Source organism: Pseudopipra pipra, chromosome 1, assembly GCF_036250125.1.
Source record: "Pseudopipra pipra isolate bDixPip1 chromosome 1, bDixPip1.hap1, whole genome shotgun sequence".
Classification (NCBI taxonomy): Eukaryota; Metazoa; Chordata; class Aves; order Passeriformes; family Pipridae; genus Pseudopipra; species Pseudopipra pipra.
In genome coordinates, this window is record NC_087549.1 from 11,912,955 (window position 1) to 11,940,927 (window position 27,973).

Sequence of the window (27,973 nt, forward strand, 5' to 3'; positions counted from 1 at the left end):
GTTAATTGTACAAACTTCTAAACTTTCAGAACATAAGCATAACATAAGTCAACCACATTTATCAGTGAGAGTAGCACATAGTTTTCCTACTGATACCGCATTTGCATGTTTAGACAGACCATTTGCATGCACAGCATGGTATAGTAGGACTCAATCTGCTGTTTGTTTTAAATCCTTAATGAGTCACACCTTCTGGGCTGCTGTATTTCATTCACAACCAGTAAAAGCAGTAGGAATGCCAGTCTGTATTTCAGCTTATGAGTGCCCTCATGCTCAGTTGCAGAGAAACGTTGCGGTTGCTTTCTCTCAAACTGTAGTGTATTTTTTAGTGTCAGTTGGGGTGGCTTTATTCCCAAAAATATTCTGAAAGAAGTGGGTAGTTCCCACTTCATTAAAGACTTTGAAGATGCATTTGAGACAGTATGTTACCAAGATCATTGAATCGTTTTTTCATACTTGCATTTGATTTTTGCATTGCTTGTGTTTGAACACCATAATCAAAGGTGATCATTTGTTTTTAAGTGTGTTTGAGTAGTAATAAGGTCTTTGCAGAAGGTATGTCAAACTATTTTAAACCTAGAATTTTTACTGTACTTTCAGTAACACAGTGATTTTCTTTTGCTTACTTTTTACAGAATCACATAGGTTTTTTCCCTGAACTGCTATAAATTCAAGTGTACTTGTTTTGGTCTCTTATTTTTCTCTGGGTATCTTACCTGAGGTCTAAAGGAGGACCTTGGCTGGCTGTCAGCTGTCCACAAAGCTGCCCTCTCACTCCTCATTCTCAAAAGGACAAGGGGAAAAAATTAGGCAAAAAAGCTTATGGGTTGAGATAAAGACAGGGGCAAGATTCACCAATTACTGTCATGGGCAAAACAGGCTTGACTTAGGGAAATTAGTTTATTTTATTGCCAATTAAAAATAGAGTAGAAGAGTGAGAAGCAAAGACAAAAGTAAAAAGATCTCTTTGCCCCCACCTTTCTTCCTAGGCTCAACTTCACTCCTTCATTTCCACCTTGTCCACCTCTTTTCCCCGAGCGGTGCAGGAGAATGGGGAATGGTGGTTTCAGTTAGTCCATAATACTTTGTCTCTGCCGCTTCTTCCTCCTCATGCTCTTTCCATGCTCTAGTGTGGGTTCTCCACAGGGTCTCAGATCCTGCCAGAAAACCTGCCCCTGTGTGGGCTCCACTCCACTCCAGGCTATCATTCCTGGCCTGCTCCAGCAAGGGCTTTCCACGGCCTGCAGCTTCCCCCAGGGCACATCCACCTGCTCCCATGTGAGGTTCCCCATGGGCTGCAGGTGGATCTCTGCTCCACCGTGGAGCTCCATGGGCTTTGGTGGCACAGCCGCTTCACTGTGGGCTGCACCACCAGCTGCAGGGGAATCTCAGCTCTGGCACCTGGAGCACCTCCTCCCCTCCTTCCTCATCAACCTAGGTGTCTGCAGGGCTGTTTCTTTCAGGTTTTTCTCATTCCTCTCTCACAGCTGCTGCCCAGCATTTTTTACCCTTTGTTAAATACATTACCACACCACCAGCACCATTGACAAGGCTTAACTTTGTCCTTGGGTGGGTCCATTTTGGAGTCACTGGCTCTGTCTCTGTCCAGCATGGGGGCAACCCCTGGTCTTTTGTCACAGGGATGCCCCTGAAACTCCCCACTACCAAAACCTGACCACATAAACCAAATAAAAACAGTGAGATTCTGTTCAAAATATTTTGTAGGAGCTGAGGTCCTCAATGACATATTAAATACCCCTAAATCCCATAAGATCCAATATAATCTCTTCAAAGGAGGCATCCTTCTTTCTAAAATGTTTGGAAGGTTATTGTTGGGTGGTACAATAGTTTTATGTTTTAAATCATTGTAATAAAAATAGATAAATTAGTATGTATGATATCGAGGCTTACATTGTGAAATCCTGATTTTCCTTAGAGAAACCAGTCAGCTCCATGACACAACAGGATATGACATTTGATAGTGGGGATAATAAAGCCACCAGGTAATAGTGAATACACCCCACCTTGCAATGACTAGAATTTAAATAGTCATAAGTTATTGATTAACCCAGGGTTGGGTAGGATTTAGCTGCTGTAGTAAAAGTTGACTATTCCATCTGCATGCTTGTTTTACTGAAGAGCAGAAGAGTTGCGTCTTCCATATTCAGGCTAAGCCAAAATGGGCAGTTCACATGTAAGTAGTTATTTAATTTGGATTGTCAAGAATGCAACAATTTCCTTGGTTTATTTTTGTCAATTTTCACTTTAAATGGCATTAATACAGCTGCAAGTGAAGATTTAACCTCAAAAGTTAAAACCTCAGCTTTAAGTTTGTGTGGTGAACTTGTGTGTAGCTGGTAACGTTGCTTCATTGCAGTATATGAATAATGAAATTATTATAACACACAGGTCCTAAGTGTTTTAATGTTCCTTGTGGCTTAGTTAAACAGGGCAGCACTCTCATTTTGATAAAAAGAAGTGATGTGTCGGATGTCATGGGAAAACAAATTTTAGTTAGTTTAGAAAATTTGTATTGGAACATTTTGAATGCTAAAATAATTCCTTAAAGAAATATGAAAACATTCCTGTCCCAAAGGCCAATACTTTGAAAATCTGGCTGTTTATCACAGAACAGTAGGGACAGGAGTAATCTCAAAGTGTGGTGCTTGCAGAAGGGCCTGATTAAAATCCAGGTGTCAGGATTTACTGCGTTAAATTACTATATGAATTTTGACTGAGACCATATTGGCTAACATTTGTGTGTCTGAATAATGACATTTAACCTCAAAAAACCATGATTGTCAAAAGCTTGTGTGTGATAGTAGTGAATGATTGGTCCCTCTGAAAGTTAAGTAGCTTGTGCTAAATAAGCTAAGGAGTTTTAGCTCCAATTTTAAAACCAATGGATAAAAGCAATATTTAGTCAGCAATGCATTTTCTCCTTGAATGCTGAAAACCTGTAATTTCACAGTTTATATCAATAGAAGACAGCCTAATTGCTGATACAGGCTAATGTGACATTAGTTTCTCTAAGATTTATAATACTTTGTCATGTGACTATTTTTTAATTCAAAGTCAGCAAGGCCTTGAAAGATGCCAAGGATCTGGTGCTTGTGGACCAGTTCTGCGGGACATTTTCTTTGGCGGACTGAGCAAGAGAACCCATACATACCATTTGCACAAAGCTCCAGTTACTAATCCAAGGAGCTTTTTGTCTCCCTGTGAATGGGTGGATGGTCCCATCTTGACACCATCTTTTTGCTGACTGGCTGTTTGGATAAGGGGAGAGAAGGGAGCAGTTTAGCAACCTACCAGTGCATAGGAGAAAAGGCGAAGCCCCAGGTGCCCACGTAATCACACTTCACAGGGTTGTTGGCAGGTGTCTCCTGAGGGTCCTGGCCCTGGAGAGCCTTTCAATGGACTGAATGTACACTGAATGCAGTGTAGAGCAAGCGTAGTCAATTCAGGTTTAAACTAGCCAGCCAGGGTCTATCTGTGGTAGGAGTGATCACAGCACTGCATCTCAGGCAGGTTCAGCAGGTGTATGAGCTCCGTGCTGGACTAGGTAGCCTTGGATGTAGGTGCAGTACAACAGAGTTGTGCTGTAGGCTACGTTGGGAAGATGTGTGAGCCCATGTTGAAAGAGAATCCCATGACTCATCTGGGAATTGCACCATTCAGTTGTTACTAGGATGTTACAGGTAATCTTGGAGAACTACCTGCATCCGTGTCAAAGAACCACTTCTGGAACAGCCTGAAAATAAAATAAAAGAGTTTTCAACTGCAGTTTGTTCTTTCTCCTGATCTCATATTTTGCAACCGTAGGCTCATGAGTGTCTTATGCATTGTGTTTTCTAAACCTCCAGAGCAAGTCTTACAAACTCACAGAGGATATACGAAAACCAGCCATAGGGACCACCAGTTTGTCAGCAGATGAGCCAGTAAGCACTGTTTTTATGAAGGATGAAAGGGGCACCTGTTGCTGTTGGATTATGGTGGCTTTGGGAGGCACTGCAATGCACAGGGGCAGCTCCTCTTTTGTGGTCAATACTGGCACTACTGGCTGGGTAAAAATGGGTTGTTTCATTCTGTTGAATAACACATCTCTCCAAAATTTCATCTGCTTTGAAATTTCAGAATTGAAATTCTTATCAATAGCTTCTGCTGCAAGAAATATAAAATTGATCATCTATATCAAATGAGATATTTTACTTGTTTAAATAGATTTAGGTTTTAAAACTTCTTTTTTTTGTAATGTCATTATTAAATGAAGTTTTCATTGAAAGCTAAGCATTCTTCAGTGAAACGTTCCACTATGTGGATGTTAAAATGGAACTTTTCAGCTATGTCATTTTAAAATGGAGCTTTCATCACAATTAGCATCTTCCTGAACATGTTATTTTGAACAAAAAATCAAATTTGACTGAAAAAAATGCTTTCAGTAAAAATTTTCCAGCCAACACCAACTGTTAGAAGCTGAGTTCCCAACTGCACCTAATGCAACATTATAGCTCCAAATCTGCACAGTTCCAAATCCTTTTTGATCTCTGAACTCAGTCTGGTTGTTTTTTCTACAATAAAGCAGTGTTTTTGATGGCACACCCCTAGAGATTTAAGTTCTCTAATTATTTTATTTATTTTCAGTCTTGCATTAAGCTTATCTATGCTTCTGCTGTCCTTAATATTAAAAGTCAATCCACCTGAAAATCTGGGTTGCTGCTCTGCTATAAGGAGGATGCTTTGGGGACATTTTGGGAATAGCAGCAATGGTTTTTATTATATGATTTGGAAAGTTTGGTGGATTTTTACTAATGTGAAATGGTGCAATTTTTTTAACTTTCTGTCTCTCAAAAATACATGAAGACTCTTTATGCATTATTCTATGATTTTAGTTAGTCTGGGGAGGGTGAGTTCTTTGGTTTTAGTTTAGCCATTTTTAGAGATTCTCTGGCATACCCTTGAGTTTCATCTTCTCACTAAAGCAACCTAAACCTTCTGCCAGGGAGGGCTCTGTAATATATGAAGGGGATGGCAGGTTGTTGTGGTTTGGGAACTTTAAGGTAAAAAAGTAAGTATAACATGGAGAACATATTTGCCCGAGGAGTCCTCTTGGGCATAAGGTCACAAACATCACAGGGACTTCTCTGTTGCCTATGGACATAACTGCCCTTGTAGAAATGTTTCCTTAGTACAAGTATTACCACAGCGAGATTTTATTGTCTCATCACGAAGCTCAACAATTGCTCTTTGTTGCTTCCCCTGGCAGACCAGTGTTCAGTGACAGTCGATTCTTGTTTGGTCCCTGGCCATAAGCCCACAGTCAGCAGAAGACAGAAATAACTTCTTGTTCAGCCACTCAGCAATGGGGAAGAGCTGTGGCAGATTCTTTTCATTCCCATGGTCCCTTTTTACCCGGGATATTTGCTGCTCCTTTTAGGTCTGAGGCTGTCCTGTGAATGCTGTTGTAGTAGGTGTTAACAGGCATCTACACATGAAAAAATTATGATGCATTTGTGGCAAAAAAAAAAAAAGAACCCATCTGAAATATCAGTCATTACATTTGTGTTTTACATGATGTAAATAGGTCAAGGAATTATGTTTTACAAAAATATAAAAAATTCCAAAGTGTCTGGACTCTAATGCTCTTCTCTGTATACAACAGTTTTAGTATACTCTACTAAGTTCTGTTGTCACTGTTTAGGAAATTTTTGTCACTAGACTCTCATCTCCACTGGATAGGTTTATTGGCACAAATCAGTTATGATATCTGGTAGCTCAAGCTTAGATGCCTCAAAAGAGGGACCCTGAACAAAGAAACCCATTGGGCAATTAAACCCTCACAATCTAAACTCCCCATTCCTCATGCAATAGTCCAGACCAGTGGTAATATTATGGTCTGGGGTCTTGTCCTTTTTTATTGGTTCACTGTTGCATTACCAGGTGGTTGCCACATGGTCATCTTCATATTGGTTTTGGTCAGTTCTGTAATCCATGTTGTAATATGGTTGGTACAGCTCATATACCACAATATGTGGCTGTCCACTCCAGCTATTAATTTTTCAGTAATATTTAAGCTGCTAGGTTTGTCTATTCTAACTATTATTAATGTCCAGGTTGTTCAAGTTTCACTACAATCCCTCTTTACTATTATGAATGATCAGATTATCACCTCCAGGTTCCACTATAATCCGTCTTTGACTTAAACAACACAGCCATACAGTTTAGATAAGGTTCAACTTGCAGCCCAACAGTTCTAGCTACTCATGTCAAACAAGAACTCAGCCATTTTCAAAATAATATAAAATTTTTAACAGTTGCTATCCAGAAAAATTACTCTGCCTTTATGTTAACTATGACTACTGGCTGAAGCAATGGATCGATTACTGCTGCTTTAGGTGACTCAGCTGACCTAAATGTATCTTGAAACTTCCTCCACCTCCTTCCTGTGATGTAGAAAGTTGTTAGACACAGAAATCTCCAAGTTTCATGGGCACAGTTGCTTTTTTGGACACTAAACATACATATCTGCATAGTAACAGCCCTTCACGTGTCTGTGAATATGTAGATGGTGTTTAGGTAATGCATATTGCAGAGGAATATTTTAGAAACAATAAAGGGCCAAGGGGAGAAGCATGTCATCTTGGGGCTTCCCTGATGGGGTGCAACATCCTTGTAAATAATTGAGCTTTAAAATACATGAAAGAGTCAGCATGATGTTCCCAAAGATTGTGCCCAAGTATTTCAGCCCTCTCTGGGTATACTTAAGTCATGTTAGCTTTCACGCTGGCATACACAAGAATTTACTTCAGTTTCATCCATGTTAACCTACCAGAACTCATCACAAGTCTTAGTTAAAGTAATGAGTGTAAAATTTTTAGTAAGACATAAGAACACTTGAGCCAGGGATTTGGTATCTCAGCTGAAAAAGAGACAAAATATGCCAGTTTCCAAGTTTTTCCCAACCAGGTATTATGGTCAATAAAATAATAGTAGACAAGTCTGCCCCAGCATAACAGAGACTTGAAATACTAGATTTGTCCAAGGTGAATAAAGCCATTTGTTTGCTTTTTTTATGGCTTCCATTTGCAAGGTAAGTATTAAAAGGAAGTGATGTGAGGCATGAATCATGACTATCCATAGGCATGGTGTCTTTGAAGATTTCTAGCATCCTTTCCTGCCTTGGCTTCAGCTGCTCCACCAGGTGAGTCAGGTCCTTGTCAGCCCCATGTCCCCTCTGCCAGCCCCATGCAGGTGCTGGGTGTGCTCACACGTCTCAAAGGTATCTGTATTTAAGTATCTGGCTTGAACCCTCTAGAAATAAAAGCTGCAGTTTTGAAACATTGGCATTCCCACTGCATGGTGTCCTGGTAGCTAACTGATTTTAAAAGTACTCCGTATTAAGGTATTCTACCAGCTACAGAAATGTTTGGAAGCATTTAAAACTGGACAGTATAAAATTCAGCCATGAGAGAACCACCCCAAACTTATTTTTTTCTCTTAATTGTGAACTTCTCTGTCATGGTGATGAGCATGAATAAATTGGATAAAAAATTAGTCATCAAGTATTATGAGATGATGTATTAAAAACTACTAGAAACAGGAGGGACATTGTAGGAGAAAGATGGTTTTAATTTTGCAGTTTAAGTGTCAGAACATTACCTTCACTGTTGCCACTTGTTTGTAATAGGAAAAAGTAAATATGATTAATTCTATTAGGATCTCATTGTCACTGTAGGTTTAGTCTCAGATATAGAAAACAGGGTTTGCACCTCTCGGTTTGGAAAGAGTCACAGAGTCATTGCAAAGGCTGTTGAGTAATGAAGTTTAATCCATAAGACTTACATATATTGTATCATCCAGTTTAGATTCATATAGAAATTGTTTTGATCTTTATAGCAAATAGACTGTCAGGAACAAGCCAGGATGTTGCTGTCATACAGCTGTTAGACATAAAACAGCTGCAAGGATTTGGGAGAGTGACAGCCTGGCCGGCAGATGGTGGATAGCATTCAGAGAGACTGATACCATTCTCTGAGCAGGCAAGGAAGCAGATGGCAATTTTCCAGTTGCATATGGTGGTTGACAAAAACGTGGTTGAGAAAAATGCTCGAACAAAAAAAAATGACAGGACAAAAATGACAGGTATGTTTTACAAACTAGGAGAAGAAGGAACCGTGTGGTCAAGACACATGTTGTCTCAAGGTAGCACTTGCTAATTGATACGTCAAAAAGGTGTTTGTCAACCCCGCCTCTTTATTACCACAGCACAAGCCCTGGTGTTTTCTGATATTGCCCTGCTGCAACGTGCTGCAGCTGTTTGCTTCTGTTTGGTTTTAAATGTTAGTGCCTATTGTCGTGGTTTGAGACTCTTAAAATCCAATTTCCAAGTTTAAGCCCCCCTCCCACAACTCACCCCAGCGTGAGATGGGTTTTCCAGACACAACACAAGACTCAATATGTACGCTCTCACCTGTGTACTAAAAGCTTTCACATTTCACATAAATTCCTACCTGAATAATTGAGCCCAATTATTTGAATTTTACTGAAGAAAGAGCTTACAGAAGAACCTCTTACTCTGATGCAAGGATGATAGGAGATGGTGAGCACACCATCCACTAATGATGAGATATCCTCACTCTGAATGGCCTTTCCCAGTTAGATGAGACCTGACCCTGCCTACCAGCAATTAATTTTGGTTTTTTTGCTTCTCCGCTATATTAAAGAGCTCTAATATTTGAAAGTTTTTCTTATGGGAGGACCCTCACACTGAAATGAAATGAGTTTTATCTGCTTTTCTGCCCTTTCTGGTTGGTGGTCTGGAGCTTTCTGAGCAGGCCAACCTTTTATCCCCCAGGAAAGTTTGCAGCCCCACACCAAGCTGGCTAACATGATCACGAGGCACCACAGATCATGAGGCACCAAGGCCCTCATCCATCCCATGGCAAAGCTGGAGGCCCCTGCTAGAGGAGCGATCTTCTGCCTGCTGACTCAGAGAGCTCTCTCATCCACAGCTCTGAGATGTGTGATATGTTTCTCCAGGCTCTTTGCCATGGGTGAGGCAGATGTTGCTTGTCAGGCGGGCTGGATGCTACCACTGAACTGGCTTGTCCTCCTCTCTCTTGGTGTTGATTCCAGTCTCGACTGCATTGTTAGCTGACACAAGGGGAAGATATACTTTCTATTGGAATGCAAAGGTTTAAATAAGGTGACATTATTATTTTTATTTAAGAATAATACACCTTATCAAGTGGTAGAAGACTGTGACTATTATAGAATCATAGAATAGTTTGAGTTGGTTGTGCTCATACCTTCTGCTGTGATCCAGAAAAATTGACCCAGGTCAAAGGGGCCCAAGGTACCACTGTGATAGGGCGAAAAAAATCTTTACGACTGGCAACATCTGTCTTAGTAACTCAGACTATTGATGAAGTACAAAGCATTAGGTTTTCAGTCCATCTATAGCAGTAGATCAGAATTAAAATACAGCAGCCTACTCCCATGTTTGTTCTTGTGTTTTATTCTTAACAGACAGAAATGCTTGAAATGAATGATGAGGTTTGGGCTGTCATTAAGAGTATAGCTTTTGGTGGGAGTTCAGAGTTTGTTCTGCTTAACAGGATGTTATCTTGACAATGTGTGATGTACTAGAAGGTTTTAATCATAAGATCTAAGACAACATGTCCTTTTTTCCCCCATCCATTTCTGTTAGTCTAGTTAATCTTGGATTCCAGTTGCATTATAGCTCATTAAAGACTTCTGCCAGGATAAATAATTAATCTTGGATATGTGTGTGTTGATAAAAAATTAATCATGTAGGTGTTGATTTGCCGGAAGCTGTCTTCTGTGATCCTAGTGTATTAGGTACAGTTTAACTAACGAGGTGCACACCCTGGTATTGTTGTTTCTTATGCTACCAAGGCGACTACATGGTTTGGGATATTTCCTGGTAGACAGAGAAAACAAATTTTTCCTCTCCACACAAAAGAGAAAGACAGAAAATCATAAAACTGGAAGGCACCTTGAGGTGTCAGCTCACTTATCCATTGCCTACAGCAAGAGCAGCTCTGCCTAAACCAATCCTGACAGCTCTAGCTGTGCTAAGCTGGAAGAGAACTGGTTCATTAGTGTGAGACTGGACTCCTTGAAGGTCTTTGAACTGGTGACTCAATGACTGTGCATAGTGAGAACCGAGAAATCTCAACAGGTTCCATAGCTTCCTTTCTGTGATGGGTTTTCAATTGTTCTGACTTGTCTATTTGGTTTTCTGGTGTTCCTGTCCTTACCTTTGGGATATTATGGATTGTTTGGGGGTTGGCTTCCTGAAGAAACAGAATGCAAGAGGATGTAGAGGAATGGAGTATGTATGTATCCGTCACCCTAGCTAAAAACACTTGAATCCACTGGATAATTTTAGATTAATTTACCAGCAGGTTGTTAATCTCAAAACTAATAGTGCCTGTTATGTTTCTTGAAAATCTTAAGAGAGAGACTATATTAGAAATCCCCTGAACAAAAGACCGAGGCATGAGCTCAACCCTTATAAGACACCGAAGAATACACACAGTGATAGGCCATTATGCCTGTGTCCATCACAGGAATTGGTTCAGCTGCAGTAGGTGGTAAAGGCACCAAAATGAGCCAGTCAGGAGATGTAAATCTGTCGGAAACCAGGCAGAGGGGCTGCTGGTGCTCGCCTGCTTGGTAGAGAAGAAAGCTCAGATTGTTGCACATGGAACTAGTTTATGTCATTCTTTTTAAAACCTCGTTTTTCTCCAATGCATTTTTGTGAACATAATTAAATATATGTGAAGCATGAGAAAATGTCTGGAAAAACTCTGGTGTGATTGTGTAGCCCACCTCCAGTATCCACTGGTGATGCTCTCAGGTATGTGAAACATCCACACCGCGTTCATGGGTGCAGGCCCAGAGGAGACCACACGTCTGATGGGCAGCAGGCAGCTTACCCTGGGACATCTCTAACAGCACCAGAGGCCTATGTTTAGACAACTGAATACTGCCCAGAATTTTATTCCAGACCCCACTCAAGTGCATGAGTTAATGCTGTAAAGAGCATGGCTGGGTCAGTCTGCCCTTTCTGTGAAATTTAATTTTTATTTCTGTTAAAAAAAAAAAAAAAGAAAGAAAACAGCAGCAAAAGAGAAGCTTGAAGTTAGACATCCACTAAATAAAGCACATAAAATGGACCTGGCAAAAATAAAGAGCAGGGGTAGGCACTCAACATGCCTGGATAAATCCAGCCCTTTTTAGAGCTTTGCCCAAAGCTACTTAAGCCGCATCTTGACTGTTCTGGTCAGCAGTCACATTCCTGCTGGCTCTTGCTAGTGATTTTCTTGTAAGGGTCTGCATCTGCATATATCCATGTACATTATCAGTTCTGATCTGTGTTAGAGCTGCAGTAGGTGACCAGCATCCCGAGCAGCTGCTCTTTCCATTGTTCTGAGAGTACTTCATAAATCTCTGTTCCTGAGCATGCTTTTGGCACCCACATGAGATGATGGAACTGGAAAAATAGCTTTGATTTTTCAAGCTGCATTATGAGCTGTTTTCAGAGAGGGCACATTGTCTCTCTTTTGCAGTATGGGAAGTTACCTGGCATGTTCATGATAGCATTTCTTCTGTTCTTGTCTACTGACAGATGAGCATCTACTGCAAGGTTTGTTGTCTTTTGCTCGAGGAAGATATTAGATTTTGTTTTCAGAAATGTCTGCAATGTATTGCAGTATCCCACCTATTTGAAATACTGATGCCTTGAATCCATCAGAGTTCAGTCCTGCCCTCCACTCCTCTGTCTTTCTTGGGTTTGCTGACCTTTTCGTTAAACAGTTTCTTTGTGCTCCATAAGGACTTCACATGCTAAAACATCAAAGAAAAATCTCCAAATGCTTCTCTAAGCATTTTAGACCATCTTCAACTATAAACTCATCTTACAGCTCCTTAAAGTGAAATGTAGAAAAACTACTTGATGTGCTTTACAAGTTAGAAGTGTTAGTTTTAGGTCAGCTATAATCTGTCCAGTTTAATAGAAATAAATCTATGGCAATTCTAGCCAAAGTTTCAAGGGAAAAGGATTATTGTCTAAAATGTGCCTGAGTGAGGCAAAAACTATTCAGGTTAAGTTAAAACAAGCCTAGACACAGGCCAGAAATACAGCTATGCTGGAAGTGAAAAGATTTCTTACCAACAGAACTCTGGTTGCACTAATTAATATAGAACTACTGGAGAGAAATGAGAAGAAAATTAAATCAGTAGATGGAGCCGGACTGATTTTTGAAAGCGGGTTCTCTTACATCCTGTGTCCAGCTGCAAAGTCTGAGTTCAGACTGTCCACCTAATATTTCAGACTCCATGTCATGCTATCACCAAAATTGCTAGAACAATTTTAAGTCAGTAAACACTCAAATCTAATCTAAGGTCCTAACTCTAAAACAAGAACTATACTAAAGTGATTCTGCCCATGTTTTTAAAAGAAAAATGCCTACAAGTTACAAATGGTATTAAACATTGATTTATTTTCCCATGTATCCCTTACAGGAAAATCCACCTGTCAAAATCCACAGGGTAAGAAGTAGTACAGTTTTGAAACAGCTCTCCCTCTCCTGCTTGGGAACAATACGTCAGTGGGAAAGGTCAAGGCCGGGACTCAGCAAGTAGTGGATATTAGCCAGGGCTTTTCAGTGACCCAGGCATTGGCCCTGACAGTCACTTACCCAGAGTATCAGATTTCCTGTCTATACAGCTGATGCTAGTATTACACACAGTACTATAAGAATGGTAACCCCCAGACACACCACTTAATATCCTTCAGTGATTTATTTGAAGACAGAGGCTTTAGCAGAGCTTACTCAGTAAATTCCTCTGGTGCTTTAAAACAAACATGTCCTGAACATCATTAAGAAACAGGCCTTCCTTCCCTTCCGCATGATTTTTCCCTTGAAATGTTTCTATATATATATCTTTATGAATCCTCATAAACCTACAATATTATTTCAGTCTCTGGTGTTACCATTTTCCTGCCTGCTTCACCTGTGCTACACACAAACACAACACCTACAATGACAGGTTGTACCCAGGAGTTAGGGACTCATCAACCTGAGGATAACTGACCAGCCATCAAGACATAAGAGAGCAAACCACTCTCTCAGTGTCCTGCCATGACATTACCAGGACCAGGTGCATCTGTGGTAGGGTTTGAGCAGTGGGAGCTGCAGCGGCAACAGCACTGGCATGATAAGGGCAATTCTCACAGCCCAGCACTTGCTGAGGGGCAAGGCAAGGCAGTACAAACCAGCTCTTGCCTTTCAGTGTTTGTATAGGTGTTTCTGTCCAGGTTGAATGACTGAAAAGTGGGAGTGAATGCCAGATGAAGTCTCTTTCTTCTCACCAGTGCATCTCCTGCCCCAGGTCAGGAGGCAGTGAATGTGAAACAACAGTTCTCCCCTCGTATTGATGGAGTGAATCTGAGAGTATATAAATTAGAATAGCACTTCGATAATTGCAAAGTAGTCAAATGTCTACATTTGATATGTTAGCACTTTTGTGCCACAGAACTTTTTCTTTTTTCCTGGTTTTTCAGCTGCTCCCTTGGTCCTTATGCTTACAAAGAAACTCTTTGCAAACAACTCTAGAATAACTTCAGAAGTGGCTGCCTAACACAGACAGCAAGATCAACCATAAGCATATTGACACTACAGAGCCAAAATAATGATATCTCCCTGGAACCTTGTCTGCTCCAGGCTGAACAACCCATCTCTCTCAGCCTGCTAGTACATATATTTTGTACATGATGCCACCAAAGGAGAAGCACCTAACATCACAGAAAAGTGTGAATGTAATTAATTTTGTATACTCGGTGCCTCTCTTTTCTAACTTTGTGTTTTTCCCTTTCCATTTTGACCAGTTTCCTGGGAAATTTGAAGACTGTTAAATAAAATCTCCCATTAGAAAATATTGATTACTTATAAGCATCTTATTTCCATGTTGTTTGAAAGGTTTAAAGAAGCTTGCGTGTGAGCATACAGTAGGATACATCTTTAAAAACAACATTTGTCACAATGATGTGGGAATTAAAGTGTTAGCTTGTGCTGTAGAGATGAAGAGAAATTATTTTATTGTTGTTGTACCTTACTAATTGTTATAGTTGTAAAAATAACTTTCAGTTTCAGTGTGATGGCTGCACTACAGCAGTAAGTTGTATCTCAGCTACTCACTGCATTGGAAAAGCCAGGTACCCAAATGGCCTTTAGTCTATCACAAAGGTAGATCGGTAAAGCAGTGTAGGGACTGGATTTGGGTTTTCTCCTTGAGAACTGACCCTGAGGGAGGACCCCTTTAGCCAGAGTTGTAGCTCTTTCACCAGAGCTACAAGATGACAGCATGAAACTTTTTCAGAATGCCAATAAACAGACTTTCAGGCTGTATCTATACTTGTAAATAAAACATGTTTTCTGGCCAGATGGGCACATGGCAGACCATGGCCCACAGCCACATGGCTAAATTCTCTTTATCCCACAAGCTTAATGATGTTGTGCCTAATGTCTTTCAGAAATTGTCTCTACCCTGTGCTATCTCCAAAGACAAGGAGGTTAATCAGCCATTTAACCTCTTCTGCTCCTCAATAGGCCTGTGACATTTTCAGGAGGGCTTAAAAGCAGACTGCCATGCCCTGGGGTATCATAACCCTTTATTAACTGTGGTGGTGCCAGTGCCTGGCAGCCCTGCCAAGCAAGTAGCCTGATCCTCATGTTGCCATTTGAATAGAAATGCCAAAGCACTTGCAGTTCCCATTTAGACCCCCTGGAGTCCATGGTCTATATATAGTTTCCCTTGATTTCCAAGCCTAGGACCTATATTTTAGTACTATTTTAGAGTTTAGGCATTTAAGAGATCTGATTAATAATATTACAGTGGTTGAAATTGTTGCTGACCTTGTGGTCTCAGAGAATTCTACCCTTGTCTGAGAAACAGCAGAATAGAGGATATAGGAGCATTTCAACCTTTGTGATTCACAGCTTGTCAGATTAGAAGCACACAGAGTTTTCTGTTTACACTGATATGTCAGGCTGTAAACTGCAGCTATGGCTGTGGACTTTGAATTATTTTCCCAAACAGATTTAGCTGAAGGTAGCCACATGTCCTAATTTTCCAAAATAATAAAAATACAAATAAATAAAAAATTTTAAAAAAACCAAATAAACAAAACCCCCAACAAAAAACAGCTTGAGCATGTCATATATCTCCAATTATCTTGTTTGCATCAATGCATCAACAAAAGAAAGGTTTTCAGGACCACTTTTTGTTCAGAGCCTGGTTCTGTACGCACCTGCCAAGACTTTTGTATTTGCCTGTTGTTAAAGTGGTACAAACAAATAATATTTGATCTGGCATGAAGACGCCTAATATGAAGTTATTACCCTTAATTATTTGAATTAGCCAGAACTGACAGAACAAAGTTATATAAGTTCAGCACTGTGTGTCACATGGTGACAGCTATTTGTGGATCCATTCAAGGAGCCCTAGTGACAAGTATAGTGTTTCGTCAAAGCCCAGTGTGAACTTCAAGGTTTAGATGGTGTGAACAAAGATCAAGCAAAAACCAGGCCCAAACTGCTGTCATTCTCATGCAAAATTGTTTTCCATGTGTCTGTTGTGCCTCTGTCTTTCTAGTCAAGCCATAAACACCATCATCATGGTTTTGATGCAGAGCGAGATGCCAAGAAAATACACAGTGCCTGCAAAGGAGCAGGTAAGAAAGTTCTTGGGTTTTGTACAAAGGGCAGTTAATATTATAAAGAGTATGTACATTAACTTAAGGCAAAACAACTGTTCCAATGAGTTTAAGGTAATCTTTATGCTTTCTGTCACTTACTGACTCAAAGAACATTCACACCCATGAAGATAAAAGGGAAGGGAAGCCAGCTTGTTTCTCAAAGACTGGTAAGATCTAGTTTGTTAATTACTTGGCTCTAGAGAATTGGGGTAAACATACTATTTGTATATATATCCCTGTGCTAGGAACATGAAGGTGCCAAGATTGATATCACAGTCGTGAGGTCCTGCTAGTCAGGGCAGATTTAGGTCATGGTTATATGTCCTTCCCAGGCTTTCAAGGAACCTTGATGTAAAAAACATCACCACCTCTATCTTCACCACCGTCAGTGTGTTCATCAGAGCCCACTGCAACTCTATCAACTGAAAGGAATATACAGTTTTTTCAACCTGCACCACTGATTTTTAACAAAAAATATTGGCTCCCACCATCTTCTGAGGTAGTTTGAAGTAAGCTGCCTGACTGTGCACTAATGTGAGTGAGGAATGCACAGCGTTTCATGGCATCCTCAGGTCAATAGAGGTGACAATGTCCAGTAGAGGATAAACATCCAGGCAGCACATGAGATCAATAAGTTATTAATTCATTCCAGGTCTTTGCAGAGTAAACATGTATTTAAGCAATTCTTCCTGGTATAGCACTGAGATTAAGAATCAGCTAGTTAAGTGCTGAATTTCAGGAACTTTTCCTGTCTTATCAATTGAGCCCCTTCAAGACAGTTCCCAGAGGACTCTCCTCCAACTGAGAGCTTAACCCCACACTGTCAGAGAGGAGTATACTTCCTTCTAAAGTTGGACCATATCTTCTGCCTCAGTTCTAAGCAGGAAGAACTGGGCAATATGTCCAACTGGCAAAAGCTGTCCTGCATGTACCTGGTGGTGATATGAGGCATGAAAATGCATCAGCTGTTGCTGAATGCCAGAATAATTTGTAATTTTATCCTTTGTACTGGTTGCTACTCAGGCACCCTTGTTGGTCCCTGCTCCCAAAACACTGAGGCACAGCACAAAGTGCAGTAGGTGGGTGCAACAGATGGAAAAGCACAAGGAGAGCATGGGGTAGTGTCCACCAGCAGGATGTGCATCAGCAGACCTGGCATATGGCTTGATGCCTTTGATCTGCTATCTAAACTCTTTGCATACTATAGCCATTTTGGCACTGCTGGGTCATATGCCTCTTCTGATTCAAATTCTCCGTTTCAATACTTGTCTTGAAGAAATAATGCCTGAGTCAAGCTGCTGGCCCTTAAATGGAAGTGCACCAGGACACCTGTGTTAATGCAATAGCTGCTCTATTGAGTCTTTTGGACATCCAGGTAACATGACTGTCTCTTTAGCCACAGAATGCCTTCCAGAAGCTCTGTTCAGTTCAAACATCTGTTTATATGGCTGAGGGCAAGGAAAGTACAAGAACAAGGTCATTGCCTTTAGTAAGCTTCTTCCACCAACTGCATAAGTTACAGCTCAAAGCTGACTGAGGGCTTTTCTCCTGGAGGAGTGCTGCATGTTCAGTTCCCCTGTGTGATGGGGATCACATCAGCTGCATCTCTCTGGGCATCCCGTGAGTTGCACTCTTTTTGCCAAGCAAAGCAGTTTCAGCAGACTCAGACCATCAAGGCTGGTTCTGGCTCCTCTTCCTGACTCCATTTAACAAAAACTGATTTTGTACAGGCTGTACATCCAGGCTGTGGGTTAATGAAGCTGATTCAAAGACATCCTCCTCTACCCCAGCCTCTCACCCCACACCCCTCCTTCTGTTGTGCCAGCACAACAGTTCACACACTTAAACTGGATCTGATGACTGATTCCTTGGGACTACTCAAACAAGTATTGTCACCAAAAACATGTATGCCTATGGGCACTGGCATAACCCTGATTTTAGGAGCAGTGTCTGACCTTCTCAAACTGAAGACTCAATTTCCCTGATAAAATATGAACACCATGAGATGGTGAATTTTTATTTTATGGTCTGAACATTGTATCTGACTAAGTTAAATTTATCCTCAAAAGAATGTTAGATGTTACAAATCCTAAGGGTGGAGCCAGTGGGGATATATGTACAGCAATTTCTTTTCTCTTTAGAGATCATATTTTCTTTCTTCTGCATTAGATTCCTGATAGAATAATTCCTATGCACAACTTCTTTTTCAGGAACTGATGAAAAGAAAATTATTGAAGTCTTGTCAAGTCGAACATCGGAGCAGAGACAACAAATAAAACAGAAGTACAAGGCTCTGTATAGCAAGGTATTTTGAAATAAATGGCCTCTCTGCTTCAAACCTCATGCCTGTAGAAATACATGGTATAGGCCTCTGCTTTTGAAAATACCAAGGGCACAGCAGATTTAAGGAGGACACCAGTTAGTTTCTGATTCAGCAATTTATTTTATCTCCTAAAATACTGATTATATTTCTAATTTTATGCCTCAGTCTTCTTGAAATCAGCCTTAACCAGATTAGAGCATTTTAATCAAAGTTGGGAGAGCTATAAAATAATTCATAGCTGAAATACAAAATATTTCAGCTTGTGCTCATCTTCAGCACATTCAGAAAAAAAGTTAATGTAAAAGGGAAATTTTAAGTCAGAGTCCCACTGAGACCAGATGCAAATTCAAAGAAACTATTTGATCTTGTACAATTATATTTTATTCCAGTCTTGAAGTAAAACATGTTGCAAAACTAAGAAGTCTCATTAGGCACTTGAATTCTGCAGGAGGAAATATAGACTCCCTTAATGATTTTGCGTGCAAGAAAATTAAACCTTCCATAATATTATTTCAGGAAACAGCTGAATCCTGCAGAGTTCATTATTAAATTGGTATTTTCCTAAGGTCTGCTTGCTCATTAGTCATTAATCAGTGTCAATAAGACAGTCAGCACTGAATCTGAAGCCTTCTATATGTAAAATTTACAGCAAGCATGATATAGATTTTCATTCCATAACTACTATGGATTTAGTTCTATAATGAGGATTAATAAAAGTAAGCATCAGAAATGAGCAAATGTCTTGAGACTTCCCAGTTACATCAACATGTATCAACCCTTCTCCCTTGCCTGGGCATCGTGAATCTCTCAGGAAGGAGACACAAGTTGTACCATTTCACTCTCCTGATTCTCCAGGAACTTGCAGGGTTCATGGTGCCTGCATTGATGGCAGCCTCTGACTTGAACACATGTGTTCACTTGGGGTTGTGTAAGAGGGAATTTAATAACTTCTCATTCATTGTTCTGAACTTGTCAAGTGCTTCCCATACTACAGGAAATGTTAACTGCAAATACATTGTCAGCAGGCATCCTCAGCTTACACACTGGCTAGTTCTTTTCCGAGGTCTCTAAATTTTGAATTAAGTAGATCACATCCAAGAAGGTTGATTTTTTTTTTTTTTGGATGGGAAAAAATGCTGATTGCTTGGCACCAAAGCACTTTGCAAAAATTTGTTGCTTTTTCCAATAAGTTAGTTTTAACCAAAAGGTTCCTAAGTTTGAACCCTTCTGTGGCAGCTCTTTCCAAGCAGGAAGCTTCTGTGTTTTGCTTCAGTGTAAACTTCTGCTAAGCTTTTAAGAACACTAGTTTGCATTTGTTTAAACAAATAAGAGTAAAAACTGGGCTGATATTGACTGGTGTTTGAAGATGGGACAGTCATTTCATTCAATCTGAAACCAAAACTTCTAGGGAACTTATTTTGCAAAAAAAAAAAAAGTGCGTATTTTAAGGCCTTGTTTTAATGTTTTTGTCCCTTTGCAGTACAGAAGAAGCTTTTAAATCATTAAATTTCCCCAAACAAATAAAGAAACCCTCTAATCCCACCTCAGCTTTTGCGCTAACCCTCCTGACTGTCCCTGCAGGAGATGGAAGAGGACCTGAAGGGAGACCTGAGTGGGAATTTTGAAAAGGCTGTGCTGGCTTTGCTGGACCTGCCCTGCGAGTACGAGGCCCGAGAGCTCCGGAAGGCGATGAAGGGCGCTGGGACGGATGAGTCGCTGCTGATTGAGATTCTCTGCACACGAAACAACAAGGTTGGGACACCGTGTGTCACCTTCCTTAGGTAGCAGGGCAAAGAGCTCGCCAAGAGCATCCACCTGGGAGGAAAAGGAAGGATCAGCCCAACTTTTACGGATGAAGTGCCTCTTGTCAATGACTGCAGTAATAAGATTGCCACACTAGAGCCGAAATTCCTGCAGGAGTTAAGAGCAATATAATTTAAATTTCTTCCTTGGTCCTACTCCTATCTCCTGTGGGTGGCACGGAGGCAACACTGATGAGAAAAAAATCCCTGGATATGTGTTAAAGGCAGCTTTGGCACTGCTCTAGTGGTTCAGAGGTATAGGAATGAAATCCTACTGAAAAAGCCCTTTAGCTCTCACCTAGATGCAGGGGAAAGCAGAGGAACACCTGCATGAGTCAGGTATCCCTCAAAGTGCTGTCCTGAACCAGGGAACCTATGGCTTCTCCCATCCCCATGGTTGCTACACCTCACACAATATGGGCATGGTAGTGATTTGCTGGTGTTTTGTTTGCTTATTTATTAATTAATAACATTTTTTTATATTTCTTTTTCTTTTTTTTTTTTCAATTTGCCCAGGAAATTGTAAACATAAAAGAGGCCTACAAACGGCGTAAGTAGTTTTATCTTTCAAATATCTTCATTTAAAATTTTTATCGCTGGGTGAGCCCTCATAGATTTATTTTTTTTCTTCCCAGTGTTTGATAGGGATCTAGAGTCTGACGTTAAAAGTGACACAAGTGGCTCCTTTCAGAAGATATTAGTCATGGTACTGGAGGTAAGGCTGGGGGCTTTCCTTTTATGCAGCTACCTGACAGAGGTATTTCCTTTTTTTGATCCTGTCTTCCCTAAGTAATCATAATAAGTATTAGCTGGTATTTATAATACTGTAGTTATGATGTGTAGTATAATAATGAGGTTATTACAATAAACAGAAGGCATTCTTCAGTGTAAGAGCCTTTTATATCTAGAGCTTTTTAATATATAGCCAGAAGTTATAAAGCCAGAAGGAATTTTATAAATTTTGATACTTTGAAAATAACAGTATTGTTTTATTATTATTTATAGCATAGTAATGGCTAGAATACTCATTTGAGGTCATGGCCCCATTTTGCTGATTTTTTCCCCAAACCAGCAAAATCTTATTTCCATCTCAGATAAGTATTTTAGAATTCAGATAGATACAGAACAAGTAAGATAGAGATTGCTGTTACGTTAGTTTTCCATTCACCAAAAAAGCATATTTTCCATTAGAACACACTTTATTTTAAAGCCGTTTCATGAAACAAAGCAAAAAACCAGTATCTTCATAAAGACACACTATAACTAAGAAAAATAGGATCACACCTAGAAAGGCAATGTGGTAGCCAGTCAGATCTGACAGCCCTGGGAAATGAAAAGACTGGATAAATATAAGAAGCTTTAAAGATGTAACAGTCACATCACTAAATACATGACAGTTAATATTCTCATTCTGGAAAGTATTGATACAGGTCTTTTCAATCTCCTGGAGTATATTTTCAGGAGTGGCAAATACATATTATTCATATATTCTTTTTCATAGATCAGTCCTTCATATTTTCTCCCAGGCTTTACAGTACTGGTGAACACTTAGGGTATATAGGTTAGTCAGGAAAACATTTTGCAGTTATTAGGGCATATCCAGCACTGTGAAAACCGTCTGCACTTCACTGCAAGTGCTGGGAACCTTCCTGCTCCAGAGACATCAGCGTTTGCAATCTCATTAGGGCCCAAGCACACAGCAAATAAAACTAGGAGATAAACCCTATCACATAGGCAACAAAAAGTCAGCAAAACCGGGAGCTGTGGCGAACAGGAACGGATGGTTCAAAGCAGCAGCACCGAGTCCCACCGTGCCCATCACCAGGCACTTGTCAGCAGATGGCAGCAAAACTATAACCAAAGTATTCGTGAGGCCCACAAGTCTTCCCTTCCACTAAGATATGTAACCAGCACTTGTTTGGTTTTTTTCTGTAGTCATCTCTTTTTCTCTAGGCAACCCGAGATGAGACTGAACAGGTCAATGCAGAGCTCGCTGAGCAAGATGCCTCAGATCTGTATAAAGTAAGTGCACTTGGGGAAAAATCCCCATTTGCCCCATGCTGTGCAGCAAGGGCTGCCCCAGGATGACTAAACACACCAAGCATGGGAGCAATGACAGTGTAAGGACATGAGAAAGGAGGGCTCAGGCTGGAGCTTGGTGGATCAAGGGCTCTGGCTGACTTCTTGTCTCTACTGTGAATAAACAAGTGCTTCAAAAAAATAACATGTGATTTTGAAGGCAGGAGAAGGCCGCTGGGGGACAGAAGAGCTGGCTTTCAATGTGGTCCTAGCAAAGAGGAGCTATAGTCAACTGAGAGCTACTTTTCAAGCCTATGAAAAGGTGAGTTATTATCTTCTGCAATGTGGGTTGCACAGGGCCTGACATGTAGGTGCAGACCCTAAAATGACATTTAATGATCTGAAGGGTCTTTTTCAACCTAAATAATTCTGTGTAGAGTGGACAATCCATTCTTTGTCATTTTATAACTTCTTGAATGCTTTAAGAATTTTGGAAAACATTTTTATACAACTATATCCTGAGTTTACAGAAATAATGGATAAAAGCTGAATCTTTTGCCACTGAAGAACCTATTCCCCTTCATAATCTACACAACATCCAGCCAAATAAATGTCACAATGTTGTTTCCTTCCCACAGCTGCACGGCAGTGGGTATCCCTATTCCTGCAGCAAAGGGACAGGTTCACAAACTGCTGCCCTGAAGCAAGGTTTTGCTTTTCTGGTCTTTTCCTCTCCTTCTCCTAAGCAGAACCTGTCAAGGTCTCTCCTCCTGACCCCCACACTTCACTCCTCATATTGGTTGGGCAGAAGCACAGCAGAAGCTTCCTCTCGGCCCACGCTGGGCAGACAGCCTGTGCAGGTGCTTTGCTGTGCTTTCCTCTGTCTCCGAACATAAGGCAAAATAGGCAGCAGGATCCTGGCTGTTTGGTACTTCTCCTGATGTCACCCACCAAGGCATTTTACACATGCTTGGGCCTGGACCTCCACTGAGATATCTTGCCTGGAAATTACCTCAGAAAGAAAAAGCTGTGGGAGATCCAAGGTCCTTCTCCTGGCAGCGAGATGGAAGCTCAGCAGTGATGTTTATTCTTAGGAAAGAGTCCCCCTCCAGCCTCTGGCTCACAGTCCTGAACTTCCCTGGGATGACTCAGAGTTCATCAGAAAACTGTAACCCTGGGCACTGAAGATGAAAAATGCTCCAGTCAAGGCCATATTTCAGTGTCAGCATAATAAGGAACCAATAGTTGGGAAAATGTTTGCAGCTTAATCCAAGTTTTGGTTTGTTGCTGGCAGGAGAACAAACCCAGTCACAAACTAATACTCTCTCCCTCAGAGTGGCCCAAACCCTGAGGATTCATTTAAATGCTCCAATAGCCAAGCTACCTTGGCTTTTTGATTCCTAAAGCCAAGCAGATTGGGTTGCCCAAACCAATTCACCACATCCTGCCTGGCTGTACTCGAAGTAGAAGTGGGCCAAGATTAGAGTAATGCAAAAATCAGTCCTCCTCTGCAGTTGCAGAGATAAATAGGGCAAGATCTAAACCAGGTTGGTTGCCTGCAAAACTTTAACCTAAATCCTCAGAAGGTGTCCTTGCTGTCTTGTATGCATGGTGTCCCAGCTCTGACCTAAAAGTTCAATGGAGTCTTGAATCATGCAGGGCCATCCTGATAAGCAAAACAGAGAAAAGTAAAAGACTTTGAGGTTCCTGAAGTTCATAAATGTCAGGATAAACTCTGTTTTGAAGTGGTAGTCTGCTTTTCCCCTTTCCTAAAGAATAATACAAAAACTTGGGGACAACTGCAGTGCTTGTAAACTTTCCCTGGGAAGCCAAAGACAATAAGTAACAAAACTTCATAGAGCTGGTAAAGCTCCAAAAATTATCTTATTTGTGTGGGAGCCATCCAGAGCCTTTGACAGAGTGGCTGCACAAAGCTCAAACAGTTTCTCCTGACCGGGGGTCACTCAAGAAGAAGCTGCAGTTTCTTTGTCCTAGAAGCTGCCAGACACATGCGACTGATGTAGGTTATCCATCTCTTAACCACTGTGCCTTGCCTGGCTGCATAGACCCTCTCTTGGTGCCAGTGGCTCTGTGAGCACTTACACCAGAGAAGAACTTCATTTGCCCTTGAATTACTCCACTGGAAAGACTGTAAAGGATCTGAATTGGCCTTTTTCCATTGGGTCCCAAATCTGATGCTGCTTTTATGGCAGTGGGATGACATGTACAGACAGCAGCTCTTATGGCTCCTTTTTGTTGTCCTTGTAGGTGTGTGGGAAGGACATAGAAGAATCCATTAAAAGTGAAACGTCTGGAGACTTGGAGAAGGCTTATCTGACTCTTGGTAAAAAACCAAACAAACAAACAGTTTCAAGACCTTTCTTTTCTAGTTCTTGCAATGACCTGACATTGCTTGTTGGGGGTCTGAGTACAGCTTGGCAACAGCCATTGAGATAGCCCTAAACTGAGCTGATATATCTGCCAGGAAAAGAAGAGGCAGTTTTCAATAGTGATTTGGACTCCTTGGTTTCAGAAATAACCAGCCAGATGGTTCTCTATCCCCACAGCTAAATTATTTGCCCTCTAACAGAGAACAGCCACCTCCAAGCTGCCCCTGAGACCTGGGCTGCTGATAATTTCCAGCAGATTCCTGGGCATCACAGAAGAGTGCTGGCCGACCACAGAAATGTACAGGGTCCTCAACAGCAATTTAGTACTAGGGTTGACTGTGACTGATATTTAAACCTGTGCCCTGTCTCTGGTTGGCTTACTGGTTTTGCTGTTATCCATCTGGATCTAGGATTTCCCGGATCTTCTCCCTGTGATCTACAGAGTGAGCAGCTACCCCAAGAATAGATGGGCAAGAGGAACGTCAGAGGGGAAAATGCTTGTTCTCATTTATGTCATTTTCACTGTGGAATGGCAGAGTACTCAGTGCTGATCTCCCTGTGTAACATATTTTCCCTGTGGAAAAATTGTATGTCCCCATTCCGACTCCAAGATTTCTCCTTGCATACTGATAGAGGACCAGTCTCAGAACTAAAGCCCTGCCAGCTCATATGTCTGAGCATAAACCCTAGAGAGTTTCCTTTATTTCTTCCTTATTTATTTACTGCTGCTTGAAGATGTATCACAAACTATAAATACACAAGTATAATGAGGCCTCTTACTGTTTTCTCTAGTTAGCTGTGCCAAAGACTGCCCAGGTTACTTTGCCACACTTCTGCACAAGTCGATGAAAGGAGCTGGGACTGATGAAGAGACCTTGATTCGCATCCTTGTGACCAGGTCTGAGGTAGGGTATCCTGCATCCTGTAGTGCCTCACATCAGTTCTGGGAGAAATACAAATGTAGAGGGTATGGAGTGAGTCCTGATAGATCATGTGCTCAGTAAACCCTTTTCAGCCCAATGACATCAGTGGTCACACTCTGCTTCTGTACCCAGGCGACTCTAGTTTTGATATTAAATCTATTTCTGTTTTCAAAAGAACTAAACCAGGAAGCATGCAGGCAATTTCAAGTGGAGTCAACTGTACCTGGTTAAAACTAACCCATGGGGGGGTCTGGCCCCAACAGAATGTATAAAAGTAAATTCCTAGTTAAGTAATGATGAAGCAGCAGTTCCCAAACTGAGAATTGCTTATAAACATATGCTGCCAATTTTCTCTGATTCCAGCTGGGAAAAACAGATGGGGAGGAGGGAGGAAAAATAAAAAGCCAAAAGAGTATAACTGTCATTTTAAAAAGCACGAAACTTCACAAGACATTTGAAATCTTAAGCACAATCTTTAAGTCTTCCTTGTAAACTCTGTAGGTTGTAACTTCAGGTCTGTTTCAGTCGACATAGAGGAGGAGCTCCTCTATGGGAGGGACAGGGAGAGCATATTTCCCAATGATCCACGCTGTGAGAAATTAGGCTCCAGGGTATTCTCTCTGTTAAGGCACAGCCCAATCATTATAATATTTAAAACCTGCAGTGACAGAGATCAGATCTGTGCCCTAGGTGCCTTTTCACAGGAAATCTCAAGACAAGGAGTTTTCTTCTCCCCCCCCCAGTAGTAACTAGAAAGTTACTAAAACCCTCTTTTAGCCATACTCCTGGAAGTCCCTCTTTCCCTGCTTGCCGCCATGGAATGGCCTCAGGAGTTCACAGCAACCTGTGTGTGTTTTCCCAGTACCAACACTGTGCCAGCACCTCTGGGCAGAGATTCCCCAGTCACCTGGCATGGCTTTCCACACAGGCCCTCTTCTCAGTTAGCATCCCCTCACCACACCATCTGATGTGAGCTTACCTCAAATCTGAATGTCAAGCTGAAAGTCCTCCAAGATTTTTAGACCTCCTGCTTTCTCCTGTCCTCCTCCCACCAGGTGTGGTGGACCTTGGATCAGACCCCCAGGATCCTGGTAGGAGCAGGGCATATTACTCAAAGCATGCATTTCTCTTCTGAAGAAGCTCTTCTTGTCTCCTCAGAGCGACCTGCCAGCAATAAAGGAGAAGTTCCAGCAAATGTACAAGAAGCCATTAGCTGAAGCTGTCCGATCCGATACCTCTGGGGACTTCAGAAAGCTGCTCCTGGCAATTTTGCACTAAAAAGCCACCAAGAATGAAGAGGCATGCTGAGCAGCCACCTCTTGATTAGTTTCCAAAATAGCATCCAAAAAATGTGGCATTAGCACAAAGAAAAAATCCAATTTATTTTCTTTCCAACTGGGAAATGTGTTGCCAAGTAATGTTGAACGTGAGGTTTATGTTATGGCTATCTTGCCAAATGTCCTTAAGCAATAAAGACATGTTTAAAAAAATGGATCTAAATTGACCTCTTTGTGTTTGCATATGTGAAGGAATCTTCTGTCATTGTTTCTTCTGGGTAGATTTTCTGTCTTTCTCTCATTCTGAATATTATCCCTATTCTCTCCTCGATTCAATGGATGGCATGTCATGCTGTTACAGTCCTGCCAAGAGAAAATGGATAGTAATTTCTTCTCAGCTCATTATCACAGCTCTTTAAACAACCTGAAGGCTGTGAATTAAGGATTTAAGTCAGGACCTGATTAAAATCCTGCTGTCAACAGGGAAGGCCAGAATGATTTCCCTGGCTGTGAGTTACCCTTTCAGCATAGTCACCTCCTAAGTTTTTCCATGAAGGAGATAAGGACTTGCGGTCCCCATCAGCACCACCTCCTGGGATATGGTGCAGGAGAACAGCAGGGAAACAGATAGGGCTTTCATGAGGTAGATCTGTCAGGCAGGGAAATCTGTTCCCAAAACAGCAGACATGGGCCATAGGACAGCTGCATGGTCTTCATCCTGGGACATTTCCCAGATCTGACTGGATAAAACTCCTAGCAACCTAGTTTGATCTCATGGCTCACCCTGTTTTGAGCAGGAGCTTGAACTATAGACCACTGGAGGTCCCTTTCCTCCTGAATTACCCTAAAATCCTATAATCATATATAAGAGAAGATGTGGTTGAAAAATAATACGACAGGGCCTAACAAATAAGAAGAGGAGAGTGAGAGTTTTGGTCAAGGAGATGGGCTTGTGAATTTTTTTGTGTATCTGGCCCTTTCCCCCTTTTGAGTGTACCACTCTGCAATGGGAAGGGTCTTTCACACCTAGATCCTCAGAGACAGGATGTCTGATGGCATCAAATTCCCATGGAAAACAGTATTTTTGAAGCACTGGACCTGTTTCTCCCCGCTTGGATCAATGTCACAGCAGCAGTACATGGCTGTCTAGTTATAAGATGGGGCAATATAAATGGGAGATGGGAAAGACAGGTGGCTTTGAAGAACAATGATTGGTGTGTCACACAGGTGTAACAGGATGTTCTGGCATTTTAAAGTCCTGTGCTCCTTTGCAAACATTTCTAGCCACCTAAAAATATCTGGGAGAAATCCTGAATCTGAATGCCTAAATGCCTTTAATCAGAGACATTTTAACGTTCAGACCCAGAAAGAACAGAGCAATGTAAGATCTGCGTATCTGCTTGTTGCTGTTGCCATGGGTCTCTTGTAACCAGAAACTATAGAAAGGATAGA

The 27,973-nt window shown here is 41.2% G+C and overlaps 1 protein-coding gene and 1 long non-coding RNA gene across 4 annotated transcripts; one reads left to right on the top strand and one right to left on the bottom strand.

Annotated features, from left to right (window-relative positions):
* The first annotated feature begins 2,073 nt into the window (after positions 1–2,073).
* ANXA13 (annexin A13) lies at positions 2,074–26,726 on the top strand. Of its 2 annotated transcripts, XM_064645520.1 has the most exons (12): positions 2,092–2,194; positions 3,867–3,941; positions 15,685–15,763; positions 17,998–18,092; positions 19,692–19,862; positions 20,429–20,462; positions 20,548–20,627; positions 21,866–21,934; positions 22,152–22,253; positions 24,200–24,275; positions 25,114–25,226; positions 26,403–26,726. In XM_064645520.1, exons 1-12 carry the CDS (start codon positions 2,180–2,182, stop codon positions 26,520–26,522), a joined length of 1,029 nt encoding a protein of 342 aa, XP_064501590.1. In that variant the 5' UTR covers positions 2,092–2,179; the 3' UTR covers positions 26,523–26,726. The 2 variants fall into 2 exon arrangements, with proteins under 2 accessions (XP_064501600.1, XP_064501590.1); XM_064645530.1 differs by lacking the exon at positions 3,867–3,941 and having other exon boundaries at positions 2,074–2,194.
* LOC135409663 (uncharacterized) lies at positions 22,253–26,407 on the bottom strand. 2 transcript variants are annotated; one of them, XR_010428301.1, is made up of 3 exons: positions 26,224–26,407; positions 25,102–25,264; positions 22,253–23,112 (listed from the first exon to the last, which is right to left on the bottom strand). It is a non-coding gene; the product is annotated as an uncharacterized LOC135409663 (long non-coding RNA). The 2 variants fall into 2 exon arrangements; XR_010428300.1 differs by lacking the exon at positions 22,253–23,112 and adding an exon at positions 23,122–23,597.
* Positions 26,727–27,973: the final 1,247 nt, after the last annotated feature.

Excerpts from the sequence above, each read along its gene's own strand:
- ANXA13 (XM_064645520.1), top strand. Across the intron at positions 15,764-17,997 it reads CAGTGCCTGCAAAGGAGCAG|GAACTGATGAAAAGAAAATT; the intron begins GTAAGAAAGTTC and ends CTTCTTTTTCAG. Across the intron at positions 18,093-19,691 it reads ACAAGGCTCTGTATAGCAAG|GAGATGGAAGAGGACCTGAA; the intron begins GTATTTTGAAAT and ends CTGTCCCTGCAG.